The sequence below is a fragment of the Cucumis melo genome, chromosome 2 (genome assembly GCF_025177605.1).
Source record: "Cucumis melo cultivar AY chromosome 2, USDA_Cmelo_AY_1.0, whole genome shotgun sequence".
In the NCBI taxonomy this organism is placed as follows: Eukaryota; Viridiplantae; Streptophyta; class Magnoliopsida; order Cucurbitales; family Cucurbitaceae; genus Cucumis; species Cucumis melo.
Genome location: NC_066858.1, coordinates 15,690,407 through 15,712,834, shown reverse-complemented (window position 1 = coordinate 15,712,834; position 22,428 = coordinate 15,690,407). Strand labels below are relative to the sequence as shown.

At 36.2% G+C, this 22,428-nt stretch overlaps 2 protein-coding genes and 2 non-coding genes across 4 annotated transcripts; 3 read left to right on the top strand and 1 right to left on the bottom strand.

Moving 5' to 3' along the window:
- Positions 1–9,643: 9,643 nt before the first annotated feature.
- LOC103487460 (uncharacterized) lies at positions 9,644–11,729 on the top strand. Its single transcript, XM_008445789.3, has 5 exons — positions 9,644–9,799; positions 9,885–10,005; positions 10,102–10,205; positions 11,284–11,415; positions 11,513–11,729. Exons 1-5 carry the CDS (start codon positions 9,797–9,799, stop codon positions 11,537–11,539), a joined length of 387 nt encoding a protein of 128 aa, XP_008444011.1. The 5' UTR covers positions 9,644–9,796; the 3' UTR covers positions 11,540–11,729.
- On the top strand, positions 10,361–10,446 carry LOC127148347 (small nucleolar RNA snoR109). Its single transcript, XR_007819222.1, has one exon. It is a non-coding gene; the product is annotated as a small nucleolar RNA snoR109 (small nucleolar RNA).
- Positions 11,730–12,574: 845 nt separating the features above from the next.
- On the top strand, positions 12,575–12,656 carry TRNAS-AGA (transfer RNA serine (anticodon AGA)). The gene has a single exon. It is a non-coding gene; the product is annotated as a tRNA-Ser (tRNA).
- A 238-nt stretch (positions 12,657–12,894) lies between these two features.
- LOC103487459 (pentatricopeptide repeat-containing protein At4g32430, mitochondrial) lies at positions 12,895–15,438 on the bottom strand. Its single transcript, XM_008445788.3, has one exon. It carries the CDS (start codon positions 15,300–15,302, stop codon positions 12,942–12,944), a length of 2,361 nt encoding a protein of 786 aa, XP_008444010.1. The 5' UTR covers positions 15,303–15,438; the 3' UTR covers positions 12,895–12,941.
- Between the last annotated feature and the right edge of the window lie 6,990 nt (positions 15,439–22,428).

Sequence of the window (22,428 nt, the reverse complement as noted above, 5' to 3'; positions counted from 1 at the left end):
GCTCCAGCGCCAGCTCCAGCACCAGTTCCTGCTCCAGCTCCGACTCCGGTACCAGTTGCACCCCAGTTTGTGCCGGATCAGTTGTCAGCAGAGGCTAAGCACCTGAGGGATTTCAGGAAGTATAATCCCACGACGTTTGATGGGTCTTTGGAGGACCCCACCAGGGCTCAGATGTGGCTATCGTCCTTGGAGACCATATTCCGTTACATGAAATGCCCTGAGGATCAGAAAGTTCAGTGTGCTGTTTTTATGTTGACTGACAGAGGTACTGCCTGGTGGGAGACTACAGAGAGGATGCTAGGTGGTGATGTGAGTCAGATCACGTGGCAGCAGTTCAAGGAGAGTTTCTATGCGAAATTCTTCTCTGCCAGTTTGAGAGATGCCAAGCGGCAGGAGTTTCTGAACTTAGAGCAGGGTGACATGACAGTGGAGCAGTATGATGCGGAGTTTGACATGTTATCCCGCTTCGCTCCCGAGATGATAGCGACCGAGGCGGCCAGAGCTGATAAGTTTGTTAGAGGCCTCAGACTGGACATTCAGGGTTTGGTCCGAGCTTTCAGACCCGCTACTCATGCCGATGCACTGCGCCTGGCAGTGGATCTCAGTTTACAGGAGAGGGCTAACTCGTCTAAGACCGCTGGTAGAGGTTCGACATCGGGACAGAAGAGGAAGGCTGAGCAGCAGCCTGTTCCAGTGCCACAGCGGAATTTCAGACCAGGTGGTGAGTTTCGCAGCTTCCAGCAGAAACATTTTGAGGCAGGGGAGGCTGCCAGAGGAAAGCCGTTGTGTACCACTTGTGGGAAGCACCATCTGGGCCGTTGCTTATTTGGGACCAGGACCTGCTTTAAGTGCAGGCAAGAGGGTCATACAGCTGATAGATGCCCGTTGAGACTCACGGGGATCGCGCAGAATCAGGGAGCAGGTGCTCCACACCAGGGTAGAGTCTTTGCAACCAACAAGACTGAGGCTGAGAAGGCAGGCACAGTAGTGACAGGTACGCTCCCAGTGTTGGGGCATTACGCCTTAGTTTTGTTTGATTCGGGTTCGTCGCATTCTTTTATCTCGTCCGCATTTGTGTCGCATGCCCGCTTAGAGGTAGAACCCTTACACCATGTTCTATCAGTATCTACTCCTTCCGGGGAATGTATGTTGTCGAAGGAAAAGGTGAAAGCATGCCAGATTGAGATAGTAGGCCATGTGATTGAAGTAACGCTGATAGTTCTGGATATGCTGGACTTTGATGTAATCCTGGGTATGGATTGGTTGGCCGCTAACCACGCCAGCATAGATTGTTCACGTAAGGAGGTAACGTTTAACCCTCCCTCGGTGGCCAGTTTTAAATTTAAGGGAGGAGGGTCAAAGTCGTTGCCTCAGGTAATCTCAGCCATCAGGGCCAGTAAACTGCTCAGTCAGGGTACTTGGGGTATCTTAGCGAGTGTGGTGGATACTAGAGAGGCGGATGTATCCCTGTCGTCAGAACCGGTGGTGAGGGACTATCCGGACGTTTTTCCTGAGGAACTTCCAGGGTTACCTCCGCACAGAGAGGTTGAGTTTGCCATAGAGTTGGAGCCGGGCACGGTTCCTATATCCAGAGCCCCTTACAGGATGGCCCCCGCAGAACTGAAAGAACTGAAGGTACAGTTACAGGAATTGCTTGATAAGGGATTCATTCGACCGAGCGTGTCACCTTGGGGTGCGCCAGTTTTATTTGTTAAGAAGAAGGATGGATCGGTGCGTCTATGCATTGACTATAGGGAGTTGAATAAGGTAACCGTAAAGAACAGATATCCCTTGCCCAGGATTGACGATCTATTTGACCAGTTACAGGGAGCCACAGTGTTCTCTAAGATTGATCTTCGGTCGGGATACCATCAGCTGAGGATTAAGGATGAGGATGTACCGAAGACAGCATTTCGTTCCAGGTACGGACACTACGAGTTTATTGTGATGTCTTTTGGCTTGACGAATGCTCCGGCAGTATTTATGGATTTGATGAACAGAGTGTTTAGTTCCTAGATACTTTTGTGATCGTGTTTATCGACGATATCTTGATATACTCCAAGACGGAGGCCGAACACGAGGAGCACTTACGTATGGTTTTGCAAACACTTCGGGATAATAAGTTGTACGCAAAGTTCTCGAAGTGCGAGTTTTGGCTAAAGCAGGTGTCCTTTCTGGGCCACGTGGTTTCTAAGGCTGGAGTCTCTGTGGATCCAGCTAAGATAGAGGCAGTCACCGGTTGGACCCGACCTTCCACAGTCAGTGAGGTTCGTAGCTTTCTGGGTTTAGCAGGCTATTATCGACGGTTTGTGGAGAACTTTTCTCGTATAGCTACTCCTCTTACTCAGTTGACCAGAAAGGGAGTTCCTTTTGTTTGGAGCAAGGCATGTGAGGACAGTTTCCAGAACCTTAAACAGAAGCTAGTTACCGCGCCGGTTCTTACTGTACCTGATGGTTCTGGCAGTTTCGTGATTTATAGTGATGCTTCCAAGAAGGGTCTGGGTTGTGTTTTGATGCAGCAGGGTAAGGTGGTCGCTTATGCGTCTCGTCAGTTGAAGAGTCATGAGCAGAACTACCCTACACATGATCTAGAGTTGGCAGCAGTGGTTTTTGCTTTGAAAATATGGTGAAAAGATACAGATATTCACAGATCATAAGAGCTTGAAATACTTCTTTACTCAGAAAGAATTGAATATGAGACAGCGAAGGTGGCTTGAGTTAGTGAAGGATTACGATTGTGAGATACTGTATCATCCAGGCAAGGCAAATGTGGTAGCTGATGCTCTTAGTAGGAAGGTGTCACATTCAGCAGCACTTATTACCCGGCAGGCCTCATTGCATCGGGATCTCGAGCGGGCTGAGATTGCAGTGTCAGTGGGGGCAGTTACTATGCAGTTAGCCCAGTTGACGGTACAGCCGACTTTGAGGCAGAGGATCATTGATGCTCAGAGTAACGATCCTTATCTGGTTGAGAAACGTGGCCTAGCAGAGGCAGGGCAAGCGGCTGAGTTCTCGTTATCCTCTGACGGTGGACTGTTGTTTGAAAGACGCCTCTATGTTCCGTCAGATAGTGCGGTTAAGACAGAATTATTAGCTGAGGCTCACAGTTCCCCATTTTCTATGCACCCAGGTAGTACGAAGATGTATCAGGACTTAAAGCGGGTTTATTGGTGGCGTAACATGAAGAGGGAAGTAGCAGAATTTGTTAGTAAATGCCTGGTGTGTCAGCAGGTTAAGGCACCAAGGCAGAAACCAGCGGGTTTATTACAACCCTTGAGCATACCGGAATGGAAGTGGGAAAACGTGTCCATGGATTTCATTACAGGACTACCGAGAACTCTGAGGGGTTTTACAGTGATTTGGGTTGTGGTGGACAGACTTACTAAATCAGCGCACTTTGTTCCGGGTAAATCCACCTATACTGCTAGTAAGTGGGCACAGTTGTACATGTCTGAGATAGTGAGATTGCACGGAGTGCCAGTGTCGATTGTTTCTGACAGAGATGCCCGTTTCACTTCCAAATTCTGGAAGGGCTTGCAGACTGCTATGGGCACGAGGTTAGATTTTAGTACAGCTTTCCATCCACAGACTGACGGTCAGACTGAGCGTCTGAACCAAGTTTTAGAGGATATGTTGCGAGCGTGTGCATTGGAATTTCCAGGTAGCTGGGACTCCCACCTACATTTGATGGAATTTGCTTATAATAACAGTTATCAGGCTACTATTGGCATGGCACCGTTTGAGGCCCTGTACGGCAAATGTTGTAGATCCCCGGTTTGCTGGGATGAGGTAGGTGAGCAGAGATTGATGGGTCCTGAGTTAGTTCAGTCTACTAACGAAGCGATTCAGAAGATTAGATCACGCATGCATACCGCTCAGAGTAGACAGAAGAGTTATGCAGATGTGAGGCGGAAGGACCTTGAGTTTGAGGTAGGGGATAAAGTGTTCTTAAAGGTAGCACCTATGAGAGGTGTCTTGCGTTTTGAAAGGAGGGGAAAGCTGAGTCCCCGTTTTGTTGGGCCGTTTGAGATTCTGGAGCGGATTGGCCCTGTAGCTTATCGCTTGGCGTTGCCACCATCACTCTCGACAGTTCATGATGTTTTCCATGTCTCCATGTTGAGGAAGTACGTGCCAGATCCATCCCATGTAGTGGATTACGAGCCACTGGAAATTGATGAAAACTTGAGCTATGTTGAACAACCTGTTGAGGTGCTTGCTAGAGAGGTGAAGACGTTGAGAAATAAAGAGATTCCCCTAGTTAAAGTCTTATGGCGGAATCACCGGGTAGAAGAGGCTACATGAGAGCGTGAAGATGACATGAGGTCCCGTTATCCCGAACTGTTCGAGGAATAAAAACTTTCGAGGACGAAAGTTCCCTAAGGAGGGAAGATTGTAACGCCCCGAAAATTTAAGGTAAAATTTTCTCGTTTTTTTTGTAAATTTTTCGGAATTCTAAAATGTTGGTGTAAGTTGATATAATAATAATATAATATTAATTATATTATTATTATTAATATATATTTTATTTGTTATAATATTAATATTAGAATTATTATTATTATTTAATATTATAGTAATATTATTAAACAATAACATTATTATTTACATAATATTAAATTATTATTTATTTAATATTAATATTATTAATATATTATTATTATTACTTTATTATTATTATTATTTTTATTTTATTTAATATATATATTATTATTTATTTAAAATTATTTAATATTAATAATTTTAATATTTATTTATATATACTTATTTTGTTTATATATATATATATATATATATTTTAAAAAAAAAAGAGAGAAAAGAAACCCTAGGAGACAGCGCCGCCCGCCCCCCCCCGATTTTCTTCTTCTTTCTTCTCCCTTCCACGCCCGACGCCCGAGCCCCCCTTCCACCTTCTTCTTCGTTTCGTCTTCCCGGCGCCGCAGCCGTCTCTCTCCCTCCCTCTTCATTTTCGTTTCAGCGCCACCACCATTCTCCTCAATCTTCTCCTTCTTTTCCGACGGCAGCAGCACCGCTTCCACCTCCGATCTCCGCCTCCATCTCACCGCTACGGCCGCCTCCATCTCCGATCTCCCTTCGGTATTAAGCAGCTACGGGTCCGCCGGCCGTCTCTGTCTCTACCACCAGCAACACCTCCTCCTCCGTGCCGTCCGGTGCAACCCATAAAGTCCAAGGTAAGCCGAAGACCGTCGCCGCCATCGCCGGGTTGTTTTTGTCTGTCGTCGCGCGCAGCCGAGGTGATCGTCAAGCCGAGCCAAGCCGAGCCGAGCCGAGCCGAGCCGAGAACCAAGCCGAGCCGAGCCGAGCCGAGCCGAGCCACCTAAGCCTTCCTTCCTCCACTTCGGTTCACGGTGAGTCTTCGGTAAGGATTGTTTTGATGAATTCCCTAACGTTACCTCGTCCGATTCGAGTTTGAATGTTGGATTAAGATATGGCCCTACTTTTCTCCCTTGAAGGTAGTACAGAGTTGACGCTTAAGTTCTCGGGTTCCGCGGCAGGCCTGGTTGGAGATAGCTTCCTTTCCTTGGGTAAGTCAACGGATGACCTTTTGAAACAACTGCTACTGAAGTCATCAACTAAAACTTTCGTGTTTCGTTAGGTGGATCTGTCGAGCGTGGATTTCGATCGAGGGGCATAACCGAGTATCAGGTAAGGGTGTTCCTACTACTGGACCCCGAGTCCAGGCTGAAAACGTAGCAATCCACAGGGGATTGCACGTTAGTGACTGTACTGAATAACTGCATGCGTGTTGACTGTTAAGTACTGATATTATATTTTGTCTGATGAAAATATACTGTGACTGTTATTTGTGGATTGAGATTTTATGTTGATGGACCTTAAAGATACGGTTCAGTATGTAGTAAAACACTGGTCTGGATGTGGTTCATGGAGTTTGGACGGGGAAGGACAGTGAGTCCGGTTTTGGGTTGGCTAGTCGATTGGATCTAGGGTTTTCCCTAATGGTGTGCGAGTTGGTAATGCATATAGCAACTGAGGGTGTAGATGTTTAAACCTATACTATCTGACTGACAAAGCCTATGGCGGGACTGTGATATGAATGCCGTTGGGATGTGACTGATGTAGACGGTTTAGTTCGGACTGAGGGGTAACGGTTAGCTTCATCTATGGGGTAGTGTGCCTTACGGATATGTGCGTCCTTCGGGAGCACTAGACTGATATGTGCATCCTTCGGGAGCACTAGACTGATATGTGCATCCTTCGGGAGCACTAGACTGTTATGTAGGGTACCCCCGAATAGGAAGTTAACTGTTGTCCCCTAACGGGCCCAGTAGTGGGTCCCTTACTGGGTATGTTTATACTCACCCTTCTCTTCTTTAACTTTTCAGGTAGGGGTACAGCGAGGGGCAGACCGACGAGAGGCAGGAAGGATGCGTGAAGGCCATATGGACGCGTCTGGTTTTTCTTATCGCTTCCGCTATGTATTTTGTCAGAATATTTTGACTTGTGATTTTGAACTGGTGACTTGATATTTTTATTTTGTGACTTTTTGATTTATTTAAAATAGGGCCCGAAACTGTCTTTTGTAAGGTTTCTAATGTTTTAATGAATCGTAACTGGTCCGTTTTAAATTTTATGTTGAATGGTCGAGTTTTGGTGTTTGGTAGTGACCTCAGCTTTGTCCGGAAAGTTGGGTCGTTACACGAGTATTTTTTCTTTTTGGATCGTGATAGTTTTTGTTGTATTACCAAGGTTTGTGGGCTCTTTTTGGTGCTAGTTGTCCAAGGCCCTAGCCCGTACACCCTAGACTCCGTCTAAGATTGGAATTTGGAAACTTGATGCAGATACAATGACATGATCGAGTGGATTTTTTGAAATCACGATGGTTGTAAGGTTTTTGGATGTTACAAGTTCACTAGTAAGAATTTGGGGACTAGCCTAGTTAGCTCCTTGAAACTAAAACTTGGTGGAAGGCTTGAAATTGTTCAAAATAAAGTGTTCCTGTATAGTTTAACCTTTCGCTTGAGATTGAGTCTAATGCTTTGGAGGTTATCAAACTTCTTAGTAGAAAAGTGATTTTCTTTTGTGAATTGGAGATACTTATTGAAGATATTTTTTTTTGTGGGATTTCTATTAATATTTTGTATTATTGTCTCATTTGAAGAATAAAATTGTTCATGTTATTACAACTTTTACATCCTCTCAAAATTGTTCTTTGGTCTACACAAATATTCTTCAAGATAATATTCTCCCCTCATTCTTGAAGACGAGTGTCGAAGCAATAGGTTGGTATTTGTTATTATTAACTATGTTTGCTTTTGTCTAGAACAAAAAAGAGATTAAAATAGAAGAGTTATTTTAATAGGATTGTCACAGTATATTTATAAACCATAAAAATAGTTGTAAGTAGTATACTATATTTGGTTGAATCTTCTCTACATAGAATTTAAGTTTAGTATCAAAACATTTAAATTTGCTTTTTCTATCTGTGTTTGGGGGAAGGAAAGGAATAAGGAGAAATGGAGGATTATGAAAAGGAAACAATTATAATAATCTTTATTTGGTGGAAGGAATAAGTGGAATGATTATAATAGATTATTTATAGTCCTTGTTTGGGGAAGGAATAAGTGAGAGAACTATGAAAGATTATTTATAATTCTTGTTTAGGGAAGGAATATAACATTTTTTTAAAAAAAAAAAATTAGTACAAATGTATTTTTTTAAAATTTAATATACAAATATTTGTATCTTATTTACCAAAATTTGAATTTTTTATAGAAAAACATGTTTCATTAGCTTTCGTAAATACGATGTCAATTTTGAATATTTTGTACGCAAGTTTTCCGTACCAAAAAATTAATTGATGCGTTACATGTAAAAGAAATTATATGTATTTTCTTTACATTAATATTGTAAGTGCAATATCGGAAAATTGTGTATCGTTAACAATCGATTTAAAAAAGTTTATTATTATTATTATTTTTAATTCATACTAATGTATATTTTTTAAATCTGTATTGTAAATCAAATAGACAAATATTCATATTTTATTTACTAACGTTTAAAATTTTTATTGAAAACATGTTTCATTAGCCTTTGTAAATATGATGTTAATTTTGAATGTTTTGTACGCAAGCTTTGTGTGCCAAAAAATCAATTGATGTGCTATGTGTGAAAGAAATTACATGTATTTTCTTTAAATTGATGTTATAAGTGCAATATCGGAAAATTGCGGATCGTTAACAATCGATTTAAAATTTATTATTATTATTATTTTTTTAATTCGTACAAACGTATTTGTTTTAATTCGTATTGTAAATCCAATATATAAATATTCATATTTTATTTACCAAAATTTGGAATTTTTATTGAAAAACATGTTTCATTAGCTTTTGTAAATACGATGTTAATTTTGATCGTTTTATACGCAAACTTTTTGTGCTAAAAAATTAATTGATGTGTTACGTGCGAAAAAAAATTACATGTATTTTCTTTAAATTGATATTGTAAGTACAATATCGAAAAATTACGTATCGTTAACAATTGATTTAAAAAAACAACGACCAACATAATAGCATTGAAACGAAATGAGATATTGGAAACAAATGTTTTTCTTTTCAAATGTAGTTAAATGGTGAACATCAATTATATCGTACAACTCTATTTTGAAATATAGTATTAAAATAATAAAAATATTAATAATAGCAATTAGAATATTAATAAATTTCTTAATTTAAAATAATAATAATAATAAATTTCTTAATTTAAAATAATAATAAGTTATTATTATAGTAATAATAATAATGATATCACATCAAAGAAAGAGAAGAAATAAGAAGTAATAAGAGGTGATTCAGAAGAAGCCCACATGTCTATAAAAAATACCAAAAATGTCCAATCAAGCACGCGCGCATAATATATTTGGTATACAATCGTTTAGATTTACTATTGTTTGGTATACGATTATTTAGATTTGATTGTTCATATTTGGCTACAATTTATTTTTTCAATTATATAATTTAATTTTGTTATACGATCATTTGATTTGGTTACGTTTAAATCTGGTTAAAATTTGGGTCCAAAGCTGAACGATTTTTTTTTTTTTAAATTTGATAGGTTTAGATTTGACGATCAGATTTGACTAAACGATTTTTTAATTCTTCTGGCACATGATCATTTAAATTTGTCTAGAATCATTTACATTTGGCTATATTCATCTTTTAAATTTTGCTATTTTTTGTATATATTCGTTTAGATTTGCTTCCTCAAATTTAAACATGTAAAAAAGAAGAGGAAAAGAATATTCTTTATACATGATGTAAAAAAATTTAAACGAAGTTTAGATTTGATTACCTAAATTTGAACGACGTAAAAAAATAAAAAAGAAAAAAAACTAGAAAGACATGGAAAGAAATTACAGTAAAAAAGAAGAATAATAAAAGAAATCACAATGAAGAGGAGAAGAAATGATGAAAGAAACCAAAAAGAGAACGGAGACGAAAAGACAAATCTAAAATATTTAAGAAAGGACTAACTTGGTCAATTTTGTGTTATATCTATGAAAATTACCTAAAAATAATAATGTATTTTAATTTCTAAAAGTAATTTTAGAAAGAAAAAAAATCTGTTCATAAAATGGAAAAGCAAAATGGAAAATTTTTTCCTAAATATTTTGCTTATTATATATAGAATAAATTTTAAAGTAAATTTGAATCCATAGCTCTCTCTATCGCCGTTCTAAAACCCTAATTTCAAAGTCTCATCTCCTCCTCCAAAGTCCTCAAAATCCTTCTTCTCTGCTTCCTTAATCTTCATACGAACAATGGTACTCTCTCTTTCTCTTTCTCTTCTTTTTCTGTTTCTGTTTCATATTGACTGTGACTTTATGTATTTGTGATGTAAATTCGCAGACTGCAGAGCAAGTGAACCCCAAGGCGTACCCTTTGGCTGACGCTCAACTTACAATCACCATTCTTGATCTTGTTCAACAAGCTACTAACTACAAGCAAATCAAGAAGGGCGCCAATGAAGGTTGACTAGAGACACATTCTAGAGTTTCATAATACATGACTTGTTTCTACTCTGTATGTTCTGTGAAATGATTCTTCATTTTCTGTGATTTTTCAGCAACCAAGACGCTTAACAGAGGTATATCTGAGTTCGTCGTAATGGCTGCGGATACGGAGCCTCTTGAAATCCTCCTACATCTTCCTCTGTTAGCTGAGGATAAGGTAGTCTTCAATACTCAACAGAGGATTTTTTTTTTCTTTCCGTTTGGAATCTTTATGTTTTTTCTGCTTGATGTGTTATCTGGGTTTGGAGGCTACATGTACCAAGATAGTTGTGTGAAAGTATTACTGATACCCCTGTTCTTGACCTGCCAAAGTGGCTGTAGCTAAATTAGATTTGAGAAGTTAACTGGCCGGTTGCTGTTATCTGTCAACAAATCTGCTTACCGAAGTTCTTTTACATTTTCCTTACCTTTCCTTAATAAGATCGAAGATGTTTATTTACATTTCTCCCTTTAAATGACTAACTAAACATTATATGGAGAGATGAGGGTAACTGCATGGAGTTTTACCTTTTCTGAATTTCTACATATTTTTTAGAAGTTGCACTTGGTTTTCAGTAGTTTGCATCTACTGTTTCTGTTTCTGTCATGATGTCGATCAGTAGTTCAACTGACTCCAACTGTGATCCCCAGCCCTCCTCCAGTCTCTCTAGTTGACATACCCCAATGAACTGCTCCAAACCTTTTTCTTTGAAAGCTTCTTAGTGGTGCTCATTTATTGGCAGCTTTTCATTCTGTGTGTGTGTGTGTGTAATGTTAAGGATTTCAATAATTACAACCTTCAAAAGCCAAAGACCACTCCCCCAATGTTGCCTACAACCCCTCCCAATTTGTGTTGATTACAAAAGGGGATTATGATTTGAAAACGTATCAATAGATATTGTCTGTTTTTTTCTTTTTGCATGGTTCTCTTGGCATGCTATTTTCAATTATTTTAATACATCATGAATTGGGACAAGAAAACTTTAGTTGGAAGCAGTTGGCCTTCCTGCTGATTGTTATTTTATCCAGTCGTGGTTTTTTGCACGGAACGACCTTACTTGAACAGGATCTATTTTATAGGTTGCACAATTGTGTCCGTGAGTTCTAAAATTTCCGAATTTTGAACATAACTTCAGTATTCTACTTTTAGTATGAAAACAGGACTGTCAAAATTACGTTGCTGGATGTTTCCATTCTACATTTTGATGGTCCGCTTCAAAGTAATGATGCAAACAGTGTTCTATTTGATTTTACAGAATGTGCCCTATGTGTTCGTCCCATCTAAGCAAGCACTTGGCCGAGCCTGCGGAGTTACAAGACCTGTTATAGCTTGTTCTGTGACAACAAACGAAGGAAGCCAATTGAAGTCGCAAATACAGCAACTTAAGGTAATTGTGCCAGTATTGATTGACTGATACCAGTAAATATCTTTTCTTTTCTAAATGACCCTTATGTTATTGCTTTTCTATTTTGATATTTATTTAGGATGCGATCGAGAAGCTTTTGATTTGAAGATGTAGGGAATTGTGATTTCGGTATGATGGGCTTCTTGGTTCATAGTGGTTCGCTCCCTTAGAGGCTTTGACTGATGTGAGTTGTGCAAGTAGAGGAATATGTGTAACAAAACACTACAATTTTCTTTTTCAAGAGATACGATTTATTTCATTAAAAATGATAACGTGATCCTTCATTCTGTTTGCCATACCTTGATGTTAGCCATCTTGTTTCTTTCAGCAAGATTTGGTTAGATATTTGACATTAAATTTTTCTAAGGCTATACTTTCAATAAAGTTTAAATTTAGGGTGAATTCTAAAAATAATAAAGTGAACGAAATATTCAACACTTGAAATCAAGTACAGTGGGTTTGTTATTTATTAGTTTATTTTTTTCTTAAAAAACTAGTTTCCAATGTTAGTTTATTGTTAATTTTCTTTTTAACTTTTTGTTTTTGTTAACTATAGCATTTTTATTATAAATTTGAAAAGCAGGCATATTTTTTTTCTATTGTTATATAATCAATTTTAGTTAATATTAATTTTGAGAATTTAAATTTAAGATAGTTTTATTAGAAGGAAGAGGATTAAAATTTGTAACTAGAAAATATGTTAATTAAACAAATTTCGTGGTAGGGAGAAAAAGTGGTATTTTAACTTTGAAATTTTGACTTCCAAAAGTATTGCGAACAATGGATATGAGATTGGATAAGTATTCGAGTGTCTGATGATTTAACAATTGTTTGTACTTTGTGAGATGTGATCAATAATATATTTATAATTATAAAATTAACTGTAGTTATTAAATTTGAATATTAACTAGAACTACTGTTAAACCCCGTTTTATGTAAATAGTTTGCTTCAGAAGTTTTTGTTAAAAATAGAAAAACTCTACAAATAATTAACACTCCAGAGAAATTATTGTTCTACTTTTTAAAATTTTCCTTATTTTTTTAACTATTATTCTTAAAAAAAAAAACCGATCGGCTGTCAATGAATAGTCAGTCAAAATATATATTTTAATATTATTTACATTGCAACAATGATCAGTAAGTGGGCGTGCCGGAGTGGTTATCGGGCATGACTAGAAATCATGTGGGCTCTGCCCGCGCAGGTTCGAATCCTGCCGCCCACGATTTATTATAATTTTTTCTTTTATTATTTTTTTACTAATGTCCTTTAACTACGATCTTCGGATTTCAAAATGGCAAATTATCATTTCAGTACAGCAAAGTTAAAAATTTGTAGACGTGAATTCTGAGATAATGTATTTTTCCTTACAGAATATGTCTAAGCATTCACTTTTTCCTTTTTTTAGTAATTTTACTTGACACTGACTCTGACTGTTGAATGGTTTAAAGGGTCTGAAACAGTAACACCAAAGAAAAATATGACAGGTAAATAAATTTCTTCTCTTTTATCATCCATCAAGTACAAATAAATCTGTCAGAGTTAATTCACCAATCACACTAATATGGCTCTCTCTTGCCCTATCTTTTAGAAACTTCATTTCTGCTCCCATATATTTTGCCATTCTAAATATCTCTTCTGATTGTGGGTGAGATACATCTCCAGATGAAAAGCCATGCAAGTATAAATTAGAAGCACCAAAATTACCAACATCTACCCAACTGAATCCAATCTCTTTCTTTACTCCTCTTTCTCTCATCTCCTTCCTCATTTCAGCTACTTTTTCCCAATCTCCTTTCTGAGCATACAGATTCGACATCAATACGTATGGTCCCGACTCCAATGGCTCCTTCTTCATCAAATCATTTGCTATTCTCTCCGCCATCTCCACATTCCCATGTGTCCTACACGCTCCAAGCAAGCTCTGTAATGCAGATATTCCCGGCCCTCCTGGTATGCTCGCTAGAATTTCCTCGGCCTCTTCCAGTCGCCCTGCCCGCCCCAGCATATCAACCATACAGGAGTAGTGCTCTCCTTCTGGCTCAATCATATGATCTTTGATCATCATGTCGAAAAGTTGACGACCCATGTTGACCATTCTATTCCTGCTACATGCTGTTAAGACAGATAGGAAGATAACTGCATCAGGCTTTATCTTTTCCTTTTCCATTTCTTCAAACAGTTTTATCACTGACTCATAGTCCCCGTGTTGTGCGTAGCCAGAGATCAGCGCGGTCCAAGCGAATTGACTTTGTTTGGATGTTTCATTGAATACTCTTTGGGACTCTTGAATGCTCCCACGCTTTGCATACATGTCTAGGAGGGCACCTGAAATTATAGGGTCGAAGTTTAATCCAACTTTAATCAAATGAGAATGGCAACGTTGGCCATGCTTTAAAGATATGTCTTCGCCGGCACTGATTGCATTCAGGACACTCCCAAAGGTGTACTCGTTTGGCTTATATTCCATTATTGCATAAAAAAATGCTTCTAAAGCTTCTTGGCATAGCGCATTTTGAGCATACCCAGAAATTAAGGCATTCCATGATATTATCTCTCTGTATGGAAGTTCCATAAACACTCTCGAGGCATCTTGCATAAACTCAAATTTAGCATACATGGTGATTAAACTATTGCCAACAGTTAATTCTGATACAAAGTCAGCTTTGATACATAATCCATGGACCATTAGTCCTTGTTCTACCATATTCCTTATTGTAATGGCATGAAGTAATCCAATAAATGTAACGTCATTTGGATAAACTCCATCTAATCTCATCTTATTGAACAAAGAAACTGCACCTTCTTCATACAACGATATCATGGTCGTCCATGAAATCACATTGCGGTCATTGATTAACTCGAACACTGCCTTTGCATCTTCAATGATCTCACACTTGGAGTATGTCGAGATCAGAACATTACCAACAGAAGTATGAGTCTCATGTCCTGTTTTCACAGCTAAACAGTGGATCTGTTTTCCAAGCTCAAGGTTTCTTTCATGACCACAGACAGAAAGTGCTCCAGTAATTGGTACATTGTCAAACTTCACTCCTTCTCTCACCATTTGAACGAACACCAAAATGGCTTGTAACCCATTATCTCCCTCTTGTGCATAACCGGTAATCATCGCACTCCAGGACACCCGATCTCGGCTCGGCATTTCATCAAACACTTTTCTAGCATCTACAAGATGTTCGCATCTCGAATACATTGTAACCAGAGCATTTCCAACAAAAACATCACTCTCGAGTCCACATTTCAGGGCAAGAGAATGCAACTGCCAACCAAACAGAAAATCCTCTATATCTAAGCAAAAGGAAAGTGCGGTAGTATAAGTCACAGAATCAAACTTAACCCCATTTAAATTCATCCTCAGGGCAAAACTCAAAGCGTTCTCACTCTTCTCGAACCCGGAAAGAATCGTATTCCACGAAACAATATCTGGGTCATGTAAATTCTCGAAGACACTAAAAGCCCTCTCAAGCTGCCCAGATTTACAGTACATATTCATCAAAGAGTTAGAGACTGTAATATGGGAAAAAAACCCAGAAGAAATAACAAATCCGTGAATTTGTCTACCTAGTTTAGGAAGCCCACAACAGGCCTTGAGAGCAAGGGCCAAAGTGAACTCATCGGTATTACCATCAAGACCCCACCGAAAATTCTTCTTAAAAAAGCGAAGGGATTGAAATGCTCCGTCTCTGGATAAGTAATTGAGCAAAACGCGGTTGAAAGAGGCTGCATTTGAAGTAGGACTTTGATCAAACAGGTTGTAGTCATGGTGAAAAGAGCGGAAAATTTTGAAACTTGGGAATCGTTGTTTTGATTTGACATGAAAGGAATTGAAATTCAGATGGCGGGTAAGCATGAGAACGGCAGGTAAGTTGATGGTTGAAATCAAGTGGCGACGGCCAATCAGCCACGTCGAAGCTTTTTTTTGGGTCCAAATTTAAACTCTCTCTTATGTTATCGACTAAAATTCTGAGCTTCCTTTTTATTTATCAAATTTGTAATTATCCTAAATGTGGGCCTAAAGAACATTCACACAGCATCTCCTCACACTGTGCCTATTATAGCCCAATCCCCAATATCATTTTGTAATGATTTTCTTTTAGGCAAATTTTAAAGAAAAATTTCATAAATATAACCAAACGACAAATTTGATGGCAAGCATGCAATCGAATAAAACGGATCAAAATTTACTCTAATTGCATCTAAACTTAATATAATTAATTTTGCCAAAATTTCTCATAAATTTGAAAATTTTCCTATAAATACTAAGGAGATGTAACATAAGTTCCACCAAGTGTTAGTGGGATTACCGAATATAAAGCCCACTAATCCACTATTGGACATTTGGTTTAAGGTCTAATCTATACTCAAGATCATCCCCTTATCTAACCTATGTGGGACTATGGTCAGATTCACAATCCTCCCTTTGAACAAGTCCCACAATACGTTCCTCCTCCCCTCGAACAAATTACCACGATCCTCCCCTCAAATAGTCATCCCATCCGCCAAGCTCTATGAGCTAACTCCTCTTCTCAGAGCCCCCACCCATTCGATAAAGTCTAACCACGAGTCTCATCATGACCTACTTTTGAGGCTTAATTACATCTTTGTTCGACACTTGAGGATTATACTAGCATGGTCAAGTTAGAGGCATGACTCTGATACCACTCGTTAGGACAACAACCCCTCCCCTCCCCCCTCGCGAATATCTCCACAATGGTATGATATTATCGACAATGGTATGATATTATCCACTTTGGGTATACAAGGATGAAAGCCCTTGTACAACAGAAGAATTATAGAACCATAACCCAATTTTAACTGGAACCTAAAAATACCAGTACATTGGCAAAACCTAATTTAATTATGGCTAAGCATGCTTTCAAGAAATAAAATACAGTGAATGAAGAACTTATGCACGTTGCAACTCTGAATCTACCAAACGCCAATTTGGTGCACCACCACTTGGAAATCTTCCTATTCATTGAATTGAGATTAGGTTTGTGGGAACCAAATTGGAAGGAGGGAATTATTAGAGAGAATTTTTTTCAGAGAGAATCGTATCCTATGTAGAAGTCACATAATTGTTCTGTGAATGCATACAAGTATCTCCCTCTTCAGGGAAGTTGAGAAAAAAATGGGAACATGTAAAAACTACCACATTTCCTATTAATTTAATAAAATGATATTAAATTAATATTAATATTAAAATAAATAAATAAATAAATAATTTAATTAAATTATATTTAAATGAATATCTCTCGCATAACTTATAGTTTTAATTTAATTAATTTAATTAAATCAAATTAAACTAAACTATTAATTAATTCTTCAATTAATTAATTTCTAAATTAAATATCTTATATTTAATTTAATCCAAATTTGAATCATATTCAAATATGAATTTCTCTCATAACCTATAGTTTTAATATGTATCACATACACATTAAATTTTAACCTATAGTTTTAGTGTGAGTCTAAATCACATTAAATTAATATTTGAACTTACTCAAATATTTTATTCTCTTATAAATTAATTTTGAATCATATCCAAAATTAAATTTATATATTAAAGTCTAATTAAAATATACACTTTATATTATAATGTATCACCATACATTATATTAATTCTTAAAGTAAATTTGAATATTTTAAATTACAACCAATACAATTAAATCTCATCATCCTTTAGGAGCTAAGAAGGAGACCTAATGGACTTACAGATCAGAAGCTAGAACGATATGAGATTAATTGGCTAAACTCATTGACCACATTAATCAATATTCATTAACTGTGTGTACACTCCACTAAAGATTCACAACTGAACTCTTCTTACTATAGATATATCTCTGTGTTCACGCATATAGACAAATACCTGTAAGTTAGTTCTTCACATGTGTTCGTAACACCAACTAGGTTAAATTATCGTTTTACCCCTGGGTTACTTATAGTCCTTAAATACCAGTGCTCCCCTAATGAACAACCTGTTTATGGTTAAATCACTAAACAGAAACCCCTCTGATGCTATAGAGAGGGTAGGACTCTTTGTTCAAGTCTCGAAGACAACATTTAAGGGAGCACTTATTTACTTACCCTAAATTCGGGAAGAAGTGAGTTCTATCTTGTGTGATTATGTTCCCAGCTCCTCACTCGATCTTCTTCCCAAAATGATAAGTATATCGAGTCAGCAATTTAGCCAGTCTGACCCATACAAATCAAAGGATAATCCCTTGCAAACAGGAGTTCAGAATACACTCAAGATTAAAACTAAGTTACTCAGGTCATCCTAATGAAATAGAAACCTAACTAGTTGGCGTAGTTACATCTAGTGGTTACTATTTCGCGGTCTGGTCTTATGCAAACTCATTGCATAGGATACCCTTACTCATATGTCACCTACATGAATGCATTGGATCATTGCATTTGTATCAAATACAAAGTGAGCCATATTCATAGTGATACTAGGATAAAATACCAAACCTTATCCTTATACTATAGACCCTTTAAGCTGATCTCGAACATTAATCTCTGTATGTCTCTACATATTATTCAAGACTCATAAAACAACTTAGAATGTTAGTATTGGATTTGGGTTATTAAGATAAAACTAATAAGAAAATCAATAACACTGATTGAAATTATAATAATAACATTTTATTAATAACGGTTAATGGATTATATTTACTATTTACGAGTTTTAGAACATAAAACCCAACACTTAGTTACCCTAACTAAATGATTTAATTACTTAAACCAAACTACCAACAAACTTAAAAAGTAGTTAAATAACACTTTTTTTTGTTTAAAAAAAGTAATTAATCACAAAATTAAAAATAAGCCAAATTAAGACAAAAATTAATATAGCAATTAAATTGATTTTAAATAATGTCGAACAAAATTAGGTGGCTACATAGCCAAATCTAAATGATAAGCCAAATCTAAACGATCGTCTATCAACAATAGGCAAATCTAAACGATTGTTTACCAAATATATTACACGCGTTGTTGATGGAGACATTTTTGGTATTTTCCATTGTGGGTCTGTGGACTTTTTCCGTTTTCGAAATTATTTTATACAATGTAAATATTTTATCGCTTAATTATATTTTTGAAAAGACCCCTTTCTTTTAATATATATTACGTATTTAACACTAATTAAAGTATCATTTTGATTGTTTATGACATTTAAAAACCGTGAAGAATGCAATTGTTTATGACATTTTAAAACCGTCAAACATTTTTCTATTTTTTTTAATTGTAATTCAATTATATTTTTGTTCTTGTAGTATACTTCTATTTGTCCTGTATAGTGGTCTAACAATTGTTCCATAAATACATATAAACGACAATATTTATCAAATATAAAACCTTTCACCATATCATTTCTAAAACTTTGCAAATATTCTTATCTTTTACAAAACCAATATACAATTCCATTAGAGTTTCAGAATGGCTACAACAACAAAGTTTTAGAACAATTCAACTCTTATGAACAATTCACCTATGAACAAATAACCTATCAACAAAATTTTAAAAACAACAAAATCTCTTGGATGTATACCAATCAACCCCCCTCTATATGAACAATTCAAAAATCAGTCACAGCAAAAAATTTCCTACTTCAGAATCACAAATAAGTCGCAATCACATGTACGAACCCAGAAAGTCAGCTAACTCAACTTGCACCTCGTCTAACTTGACTTGTGAGTATGATCTTCGTGTATCAACCTATAAACATGCAAAATAAATGAATTAGAAACTTAAAGTTCAAAGACAGCGGTGGTAAAAGGAGATGCACTCAATAGAATTTTTATTAATGGGAGCACAACTATTAGAATCCATAAGCCACTGCATTTCATTAAAAAATATATTAAAAATCAGAAAATGGAAGTAACAAGCATGTCCAACAGGTTCCAAGAGTGACTGCATACTTTGTGTTGTACTGTAATCACATTTTTTGAAATGCTTCATGTAAAAATAAGTCTTAGCATATCTTATCATAACAAGTACAATAGTGTCCAAGGTATTAGGCAACCATCTCAAATAAATATGCATGTCTATAATCATACACCAATTCTCTCATATTGTTAATGCATAAGTAAAATTATAGAAAGTACTCGGGTTCATAAACAAAAAAAAAAGGCCTAAAATGCTGTCAGATTCCCATAACACATTTTGCAGCAAGACCACATCACGGAAAACCTTTCACAATGTTAATAAAACCTTGTTACATTATAAAATCACACAAAACGCAAGTGGACAAACATTTCATTTGAAACACGTTTTGTATTATAATTCATAACCATGGAATAGATGGCAAAAATCAGCAAACTTTGAGGGAAGCCAATAGTTGGAAAATTACATCTTCAACAATCACAACCAATGGTTCAGACATAGACCATAAAGGTCGTTTGGGTATTTAAATCACAAAAACCAGATTCCACATTGGAACAATAACTTCGAAAATCTACCTCAAACTTGTAATCACATAGCAGACTACAATACTTCCATGAACATCGTGCAATGTTTCTCATGATATACAATAAAAGATTCTCCATTTGTTCAATACAAATTAAAAAGAATAGAAGAAAAAGTAGTAATAAAACATTGTACAATACCTCATTATCGGGTCTATGACCAAACTGTCCAGAAAAAAAAAAACAATGATCAAGTACAAGAAAAATTGTGAGTTACAAATTAATTTAACATAACATATGAAGATGCATTGACACCCAATTCCCATATGGCTCCATTGCAAGGCACATTTTAGATTTATCTACCTACAAAATACAACATAAAAATTAAGCGTTTATATTTTGTAACCCTCTAATTAACTTAACTCACCATTTTTTACAGAACATGAACCCAACTGGCCATGTTTGTTCCAACAAAAAAGAAAATCTTTAACAAAAAAGAAGATCTTTAAAGGTAAATAACTCTCAAATAAAACTCACTTGGCCATGAAAATGCAATGATTGTGGCAGATGACCTGCCATATTACCTCGTCGCGTTGCATCTTTAGCTAAGAAACTTGTGTTCAGTTGAATATTTTACCCCTGTTTGAACCCTAAATTTGAAAGGATTTATAATCAGAAAACAAAACAAGGAATTTCAATGGTGTGATTTCTAAGCTTGACCCTATAATCAACTTTATCCTACAAGAGACAACTAAGGCAATGAGTTGCATATTTCAAGAATTTGCTAATTGGTAATCTAAGTTCAAGAATTTGTAAAAGTTGTGATGAAGATATAAAAAATAGTACAATTTAGTTTTAAAAATTGAGAAATATATTGCTTACATGAATGAACTGTCTTGATAAAAACCTTCATTGTCCATCCATCCACCATTCAAATATGCTTTACCCTCTTTCCAAGCAGATATGGTATGTGTTTCAAGCTCTTCCTCCACCAGGTTTGAGCCATGTTTCCCAAGCTACTATTCAAATTAAAATGAGCATATTTGAAAAGAAATGAACTACAAGATATAAGTGATTAGATGTTTCCAATAATATAACTTGTATTATATTAAATCCAATGATTTATATCAGCCGACAAACAAAGTAAGAAATTCTCTATCTGATTAGAATCAACCAAAATAATTGGATTCTTCTCTGTTTGAATAATCTTCCCTATCAAATTGCACTCCCGAAGAAGATGATCGACGATGTCGTCCTTCTTACTCTCCAAACAAGACAATATAATGTTCTCTACATGATGGTGAAAAAAATTATTACAAGGGTACCTGCATCAAAGAACATAGAAAAACATCAATAGAAATCTATGTAACTTCAACAACTAAGCAGCTGTCAAATATAAAAGATCCTGCAAAAATATTTTACATACAAAGGTCCTACAAAAAAAAAATAAAAAAATTAAGGTCTTTCGAGACCTCAATATTATGACACGAGGAATTGCTTACTCAAAGAATAGATCAATGACACGTTTAATGGTGCCAGGGTTAATTATTCTTTCTCTGCAGTTACATTGCTTGTTTTCAGAAGCACTAAAATGAATTCCACAATTACAATAGGACACATAATTCATTTAGGTTTAAAATAGATATATAATAATAGGTAGTAAACACACACAACAAACAAGAATAATATCAAGCTTAAAATAAAATTCTTTGATACCTAACTTCTAGCAGAGAGCCATACAATCACATAGCTTGAACATATAAATTTATACAACACAGATTCAATAACTACCTTCAAACGATGTTTTCCAAGTGGTGGTCGTAATTCTCCATATGTTGTGGGTTACTTTATCATCGGATGACAAGTTTAAGAGTTTTAACAAATCACCTATGAGAGAAGTGCTATCAGAAACCAATAGGAGAATTTTACTTCCTACATGTATGTAACTCAAATATTTGCAATCATGGAGACCATGCTGTTGTATTCATGGTGGGTCGACAGCGTACTTCATAAAAATTCTGAAAATTGCCTACCCTCCGCCTTTTAATAAAAATTCTTGACGATTTTCCTATTAAACCACCCATATCTTGATGTTTTTTTCAAAAACCGTCAAGAAAATAAAATGCAACCGTCAAGAAAACCTCTTTTTCTAATAGTGTACATTATTAATTTTTTCAAGTCCATCACTTTTATACAATTATATTTTAATTATAAAGACTTGCAAGTGGAAAGATGATTTGTGTTGACTCCAAGTTTCTGTTAGTCCATCCAACTTTCTTTTCGTTTTTGATTTTCAACAAATGTTTGAAATAATATATATGTTAATACTGTACATAATTTACGAGCTTAATTAATTGAGTGTTCCAATTATATATTACTGATTTTTTCTTCTTTCCCATCTTCCGTTGTGCCGCTGTCAATGGTTGAATCATATTAGTACATAAATTAGTACAACTTTCTTTTCGTTTTCTTCTTTGCCATCTTCTTTGCCATCTCCATAGGATTGTTGTTCAATGATTGCATCATATTAGTACATAAATTAATTAAATCATTTTACTAATTATA